An 8,349-nucleotide genomic window follows, 5' to 3' on the forward strand; every position below is an offset into this window, starting at 1 on the left:
TGCGCAGTTCCGTCTCTGAGACCGTTCCTCCGGATCATGCGCAGTAGAGAGAGGCCACGTTAGGTGAGAAGGCCACCACACTTGCGCGGTCTTCGGCCGGGCCCTTGAGGTAAATTCTCCCCGTGGGGGTTTCTCTTCCGGGATTGGCGACTGGAAATGCGGCTGCGCGAAATGGAACCGCGCATGCGCATATGCCCGTTCGAGAGGCGACCACCTGAGGTGATATTTCCCCCTCTCTTTCTGTCTCGGCACTCGGGGAAGGGAAAAGGCGCGGCGCTTAAACGCCGAGCTTAATGGTGGAAGGAACAGAACTGAACAGAACAGAGGCTCCCCCTGTGAAGGGAGCGGGCGACCCACTGAGCATGCGCAAGGGCTTCGTTTCCCGCCCTGACTCTGCGCGTGCGCATTCCGGGTTTAAACTGCGCGCGCGCGCTTCCCCGCCCTCTCGCCCCTCCCCCCGTCTTATAGGCGGGGCCGCTTCCCTTTCGCAAGTCGGTCGGGCGAGGGAGGGAGCGAGCTGCGCGCATGCGCGTCGCCGCCGGCCGCCTCGAGCCAGCGAAGCCAGGCAAGGGAGTTTGTGAGGGAAGAAGAAGCGAGGCGGGCCGGCTGGGCAGGAGGGCCCCTTCTCCCACCCGGAAAGGCCGGCCGGCCGGCGGACGGCCCAGCTCGCTGGCGCTGAGGGAGAGCCGGCGCCCCCTGAGGTAAGTGCGGGCGGCGGCGGCAAGGGCTTCCCTTCTCCTCCCTCCCCCTCACGCCGCCCCTGACGGAGCCTCCGACTGACTCTCCTCCTCCTCCTCCTCTCCCCCTTCTCTTTTCTCCTCAGAGCGCCGAAGCGACGCCCGGGGGAGCCCAGCAGAGCGCGGGGAGGCTCCCGGGCCTGCTCTGACTGACGGGCGAGGAGACCTCGCGACCCCGCCCCCTCGCGCCAAGCCACGCCCCTCGCCGCGAGGCCACGCCCCCTCCTCGCCCCTCTTCGTCTCAAGTCAAGCATCTCCCCCCCCCTTGTTCCTTCTCTTGGTGCATATAAGTGGGGGCTGCATTATTCCTCTTCTACCCCCTTCCCTCCTCCCCCAAAGCCCCTTCCTCAAGTTCTTGGGCCCCATAGAGACCAGTAAATCTCTGGTCTTTCCCCTGTCCAGGTGTGGTCCCCCCCCCAACCACCGCCACCTGTGTGGATTACTTGGCGGGTGCAGCAACAGCCCATCCCTCTTCTTCTTCTCCCACCCACCCCCTAACTCTCTGCCCCCCTCTCCCCCCGTGGATGCCTGCCTCCCCCCGGCCGCCATCATGGGCAAGGTGCTGTCCAAGATCTTTGGCAACAAGGAGATGCGGATCCTGATGCTGGGCCTGGACGCGGCGGGCAAGACCACCATCCTGTACAAACTCAAGCTGGGCCAGGCGGTCACGACGATCCCCACCGTGGGCTTCAACGTGGAGACCGTGACTTACAAAAACGTCAAGTTTAACGTGTGGGACGTCGGGGGCCAGGATAAGATCCGGCCGCTGTGGCGGCACTACTACACGGGCACCCAGGGCCTGATCTTTGTGGTGGACTGCGCTGACCGGGACCGCATAGACGAGGCCCGGCAGGAGCTGCACCGCATCATCAACGACCGGGAGATGCGGGATGCCATCATCCTTATCTTTGCCAACAAGCAGGACCTTCCTGACGCCATGAAGCCCCACGAGATCCAAGAGAAACTAGGCCTGACCCGAATCAGGGATAGGAATTGGTATGTTCAGCCGTCCTGTGCCACCTCGGGAGACGGACTCTACGAAGGGCTGACATGGTTAACATCTAACTATAAATCCTAATGATCATTAAAAATTAAAAAAAAGAGACAAACTATTACTAGTCTTCAAGAGAGTTTAGCGGGGAAAGAAATACTTGCTTCCCGAGAAAGAATGATCCTCCATACTAAAATGTTCTGAAATTAAGCATCCATAGGATTACAATGATTGCTCACCTCTTCGCCAGTTACCACCCTTTTCTTCCACATACTTGACTGGATCCCCAGTTTAATACAATTCTTGCTTGGTGTTAAGATGCTCTAATCTTCAACTGTGAATGAACACAAGCACTAGTTTATATGGCAAGCTTCCAGCGACATGGGGGGGGAGGGGGGAAGGAGACACATAGCTTTGCAAAGCAACTTTTCTCATACTATGAGAGCCCTTGGTTATGATGATTTGACTTCATTTGTTTTGAGTCTTGGGGCTAAGGCATCACCTTTTTAAATGTATGCTTTCTGATTTAGTTCCCCCTGACCCCCCCCTCTCCATTATCATCTGCTGTAGATTTGCTTCCTTTTGCAACCATGCAGAATATGTTGATAGGTCTCTTGTTATCTAGTAAACTGAAAACCATTGCTTATGAACAAACTGCAGTCTGTCCTCTTTATGGTGAGAGCTTACCTGTAACCAGAAACTAAAATTTTCATCTCCTTTATCTGGCCTTTTGACAAATCGGAAGGGTAGCATTTAGAATAAATGTATGGTTGCTTACTGGGCCCAGTGATGGCCGGGTAATTCAAGAACCACTTCAAAATGTTAGCTGCAGGAGGTTATGAACCAAATATAATGCATGATTAAGGATGCAAATAAGTTTCCATTCTAAATAGCAACCGTAGGCAGGATGAAACGAGACTAGTGTCAAACCACAGTTCCTGTACTTTGCATTGTAAAGTTAATTTTTCTGCTGCAGCATTAAGTAGTTGCATTACTTTCCAGTTTCAGTGCAAATATGCTTTCATTCCATAAAGTGCAGCAATAATTCGTAAGAATAATGTGTGATGTACACATTAAAAAAAAAATCATAAACTTGTAGTCAAAACTTGAATGTTAAAAACTCTTCCTGTCTTAATAATTGAGACAAAGGTGGCAGCATCACAATTGGTCTAAAAGCTTCTAAAAACTTAAGTAGATTATTTGTAGACCTTTTAGCTTGGCTTCTAAGACGCATCTTTATTAACTTGAGGGGGCGGGGGGGGGAGCCTGCATCTATCTGCATCTATACTATGATTTGAATAAGTCACTCTTAAGAATTTATTGCGATGTACTAATATGAAGGAAGGATGTGGCAACTTGGTTTTGCAGATACTACTAATTAAATGGAAGAAATGAGTGTCTTTGGAAGTTGCTTCCCTTTCATCTGTTACAAAACCATACTGAATTCACGCAGGCAGTGACAGACAAATTCTAGACTTCTGTTCTGGTAGTCCCTTTATTTGATCTGCTTTGGATGTATAAAGCCCTTTGGAAGGGCAGCAATGATTCAGGTGGAGAGTGAGCAAACGACTATGAATGTAAACTTCCACGTTCCGTTCTTCAAGGGCAAAGCATCTCATTTGTCATATCGCAGCTTTCAAATGTCTGATTAGTTGTATGGGGGGAAATGATTGTGAATTCAGGTTAGCATAAAAATGGTTTCAATCACGTATTAATACTAGGTGCAAAAAATGTAAAGCAGCTGGTTCCTATTCAGCCTTAAGGATTAATTTCAGATTTCCTCAAGGAGTAAAACTCATCTGAGGAATTTTAGGAATGTATTGCTACAAAACCAGAAGAAAATTGCTTTTGTTAAAGGGTATGAGTTTGAAATAAAATTGGGGCATTACACTACACTTCTTCAGTGTTGATTTTGCTACTTAAATTGTGGACTCTAGAGCTTGTACCAAAGATATTTGAGGGGGATAAAGTAATGAGAAATTAATTTCTTAGAACTGAATGCTTAGCATCATTAACAGAAAAAAAACTTGAGCTCTGATCCTGAATAAACATATATCATAGTTATTTGGATTTTTTACTTCCTCCAAATTGGATGCAGATTATTCACATAAAATAATTTTTAGGATCAGAACAAAAATTAATTTTCATCGGAAAAACGGCAGTGGTTCACAAAAAGTTCTACTAAAGCAACAAATTTGTGAGAGAATCGAACAAAAATGCTACATTCTGGTTGCAATAAAAATAAATTTAGAATCTTTCTTCCTGGCAGCATTGGCAAGGGTGGTAATGCAAACAAAAAGTCCACAAAACAGTTAAGTGTAGTCTTCTGGAATAACTAAAGCCAAGCACAAAGTAGTTGCCTAAACTGGAAAACTTGAAGATCTGTTACTAGTTCTCAAACTTTCATATAAATCTTAACTGCAGTAAAAACATGGGTGGTTTTACCTTTGGTGAAGGGTTTATTGTATCTTTTCTCTCACCAAGACAGAATCAAATTGTCATATAACTTATACATTAATTTGAAATCGTTACTTGGTATGTCAATTTTGTTCCTCCAAGTGTGCCAGTTTTGTAGGTAAAAAAAGATAAATATTAATTCTGGTTTTGTTTTCCCCTTTAAATTGCCAGTCTTTGGTGGGAAACATGAAGTTGAAAAATGTGTGACAGATGCATCAAATAACTTTTGATACTGAACAAAAATTAGTAAAGTTTCATTTTAAGTGTCTCTTTCAAAGAAACAACATTTTGTGTTCTCTCTGGCTCAAAGGTAGCCATAAAAATTGATGACTTTGGAGATTTATCTGCAGCTTGCAAGATAAAATGCAATCTTAGAATTCAACTTCTTTAGGGGGAAAAGGTTCAGTACATCCAACTTCTGTGTTCATGTGACTCTATAAAGTGCAACTGAATCCGTTTTTGAATGGCGTTAACTTTGTCTGATAAGTGAATGAGTCTGTAGACTGTGATCTCCCTGAATAAAGTAAACAGGATTTTTTGTGTTCGCAATATGGTTGTAGTGTTGGTAAAAGAACTAATAAGCAGAAAATAAAGCAATTATAAAGTGCAGTTCTCCTGTTATGTTTGAACATGGGAGAAATAAGTATATTTGAATACTTGTGTGTGTCATAGTCTTTGGCAGGTGTTGAAAAGTTTGCCTGCGGGGAGGATTCTTAGGGGTGAGGAGAGTTTTTTGGGGGGTGGGTTTTTTAACTGAGTGAAATGTAACTTTATCTGGTGTTGAAAAGTCAAAAGAATATCTGATCCACATGTGTTCCTCAAGGATGATGATGTATTAAACAAAGACAGCTACTGTATTTTTCGCTCTATAAGATGCACCAGACCACAAGACGCACCTAGTTTTTGGAGGAGGAAAACAAGAAAAAAAATATTCTGAATCTCAGAAGCCAGAACAGCAAGAGGGATCGCTGCGCAGTGAAAGCAGCAGTCCCTCTTGCTGTTCTGGCTTCTGTGATAGCTGTGCAGCCTGCATTCGCTCCATAAGACGCACACACATTTCCCCTTACTTGTTAGGAGGGAAAAAGTGAGTCTTATAGAGCAAAAAATACGGTATGTAGGACATTTGTGCTGCTTTAAGGAAACGCGCAGCCAACAGGAAAAGGTCTGATTGTCAAGAAGGGATCGTTGCAGTCCCAAAGAGATCAGTACTGGAAGATACTGCATGGAAGGAAGAGAAGGTTTAGAAAATTAATCAGTGCTTTAGAAAGAAAAGTTAGAGAGGAGAGAGTGGTTTAAAACGTGTGACAAATCTCAAATAAGTGAAAAGCACAAGAGGATTTCAGGATGGAGAGTGCAGTAACTATGAGGTAAAGGGACCCCTGACCATTAGGTCCAGTCGTGGCCAACTCTGGGGTTGCAGCGCTCATCTCGCTTTATTGGCCGAGGGAGCTGGTGTACAGCTTCCGGGTCATGTGGCCAGCATGACTAAGCCACTTCTGGAGAACCAGAGCAGCGCACGGAAACTCCGTTTACCTTCCCAACGGAGCGGTACCTGTTTATCTACTTGCACTTTGACGTGCTTTCGAACTGCTAGGTTGGCAGGAGCAGGGACTGAGGAATGGGAGCTCACCCTGTTGCGAGGATTCGAACTGCCGACCTTCTGATCGGCAAATCCTAGGCACTGTAGTTTAACCCACAACACCACCCGTGTCCCAAGTAACTATGAGAGGAGGATGTAAAACAGGGTTGGGGAACCTATGGTCTTCTAGATGCTTCTGGACTACAACACCTGGCCGCCCTGACCATTGGACATGCTGGCTGACCCTGTACTATGGCTCCAACATTAGTACAGCAGTTGTCTCCAAAGCTGAGTGAAGATGACACCGATTAAAGAAGTCTGTGGAAGTTGACAGGTGCAGCTATTCTCTGTGCATACTAACTTGTAAGCAAGCCTTGCTAGCTATATACATGATAGTAAGCCATACCACGCGCAAATGAATTTCACCCGGTTTGTTCCAACTGGCTTTGGGAGAAAACAAATCACAATCTCTGGTTTAGCAGTGCAGAGTGTGACTGCAGACCTTATTTTCCTCCTAGGCCTTTTAAACATCTATTAATATGTTTAAGTGATGTTTTATCATCTGATTTTAGATTGTTTAATCTGATTAGTGATGTAGTTTTTAGATGGCATGGTTGGTTTTAGATGCCCCTAGTTTTATATTATTGTTCTGGTTTGATTTTTTGAAAACTACAGTTTACGTGTTCTATTATGAACTGTTTGTATTTTGGTGTGTGCGTTTCTTATTTTGCGGTATGTTGCCTAGCAGCTTATCACATGAGGCGACTAGGAAGAACTTCCTGACAGTAAGAGCTGTTCGACAGTGGAATTTGCTGCCAAGGAGTGTGGTGGAGTCTCCTACTTTGGAGGTCTTTAAGCAGAGGCTTGACAACCATATGTCAGGAGTGCTCTGATGGTGTTTCCTGCTTGGCAGGGGGTTGGACTCGATGGCCCTTGTGGTCTATTCCAACTCTAGGATTCTATGATTCTATGATTCTATGACTAATAAATACAGTCAGTAATAACCAGGGATCATAGTTTTGTTTTTGCTCCTACAAACAGTGATCAATAAGCCGAGAACAAACTTTGGCTACAGATCAGTCTGTTGAGACTGATGATCCTTGGTTTAGACTAAACTGGAGATTGTGGTTTGTTGGAGCAAGTCATGGGTTTGTAGTTTACCATGACGTGCAAACTAAACTGCTGTGTACAGTTGGTTTCGTAAGTTAATGTTCCTATGATAGGTGGAGTTCAGGAAGATGGATACATTAGTTCTGTGACAGCTGTGAACTGAGAGAAGAGAATGGGAGAGCCAGATACATGGATTGAGGTTTTAGGTAAGATTGGAGAGTTGTAATCAGATTCAGGTCTGACAGGTATGCTTTAACCCTAAGGTGGGGAATCTTTTCATTATCTCCCCACCCCTGTTGGGCCAAATTTGATAGATAGGCAGGCAGGCCACCCACCTGTCAATCACCTGAATAATGACATGGGTGATGCTGCACTTTGAAGCCCTGGTTGTTGGAATGTCAAAGTTCAGCATGATCTGTGTGAAAGGCTTTTGCTAGTGGGCAGGTTTATGGAGGCTCAAAGAGCAACGCAGAGCGATTTGAAAGTTCTTTGCAGCTCTCAAAATGCGGGGCCCCATTGTAAATACAGTGGTACCTCAGGTTACATACGCTCCAGGTTACACACTCCACTAAGCCAGAAATAGTGCTTCAGGTTAAGAACTTTGCTTCAGGATAAGAACAGAAATCAGGCTCCGGCGGCGCGGCGGTAGCAGGAGGCCCCATTAGCTAAAGTGGTGCTTCAGGTTAAGAACAGTTTCAGGTTAAGTACAGACCTCTGGAACGAATTACGTACTTAACCCGAGGTACCACTGTATAGTATTCAGCTGTATCATATTTTTCTCTCTCCATCAACACTTGTTAGTTAAAATAGTCTAAATCAGTTGCATATATATGACTAAATTATCTGACTTTCAATAGGGGACTCTGATTCACTTACTAAGTTTAAAGTACTGGGTCCCCCCCCCCTCTGTGCATGGAATTCGAGTTCGAAGGATATGCACAACATCTAAATTTGGTGTTCAAAAACCTACTTCAAGAGTGAATGACTTCTGTTGTGTTGTCTTTTCAAAGTTAATGGTGGTGGTGCCAGGGATAAATCTATTAAAATGGAGAGATTACTGTAGAATCATAGAATCATAGAGTTGGAAGAGACCACAAGGGCCATCGAGTCCAACCCCCTGCCAAGCAGGAAACACCATCAGAGCACTCCTGGCATATGGTTGTCAAGCCTCTGCTTAAAGACCTCCAAAGGAGGAGACTCCACCACACTCCTTGGCAGCAAATTCCACTGTCGAACAGCTCTTACTGTCAGGAAGTTCTTCCTAATGTTTAGGTGGAATCTTCTTTCTTGTAGTTTGGATCCATTGCTCCGTGTCCGCTTCTCTGGAGCAGCAGAAAACAACCTTTCTCCCTCCTCTATGTGACATCCTTTTATATATTTGAACATGGCTATCATATCACCCCTTAACCTCCTCTTCTCCAGGCTAAACATGCCCAGCTCCCTTAGCCGTTCCTCATAAGGCATCGTTTCCAGGC

At 45.4% G+C, this 8,349-nt stretch overlaps 1 protein-coding gene across 2 annotated transcripts; it reads left to right on the plus strand.

Annotated features, from left to right (window-relative positions):
• Positions 1–4,794, plus strand: ARF6 (ARF GTPase 6). 2 transcript variants are annotated; one of them, XM_083516252.1, is made up of 2 exons: positions 1–109; positions 824–4,794. In XM_083516252.1, exon 2 carries the CDS (start codon positions 1,288–1,290, stop codon positions 1,813–1,815), a length of 528 nt encoding a protein of 175 aa, XP_083372378.1. In that variant the 5' UTR covers positions 1–109; positions 824–1,287; the 3' UTR covers positions 1,816–4,794. The 2 variants fall into 2 exon arrangements, with proteins under 2 accessions (XP_083372378.1, XP_083372377.1); XM_083516251.1 differs by having other exon boundaries at positions 98–701.
• The last annotated feature ends 3,555 nt before the right edge of the window (positions 4,795–8,349 follow it).

The sequence above is a fragment of the Podarcis liolepis genome (assembly GCF_965112155.1).
Source record: "Podarcis liolepis genome assembly, chromosome: 1".
NCBI classification, from domain to species: domain Eukaryota; kingdom Metazoa; phylum Chordata; class Lepidosauria; order Squamata; family Lacertidae; genus Podarcis; species Podarcis liolepis.

What these genes read in the sequence shown, in the direction of transcription:
- ARF6 (XM_083516252.1), top strand. Translation starts at nt 1,288, where the DNA reads ATGGGCAAGGTGCTGTCCAAGATCTTTGGCAACAAGGAGATGCGGATC.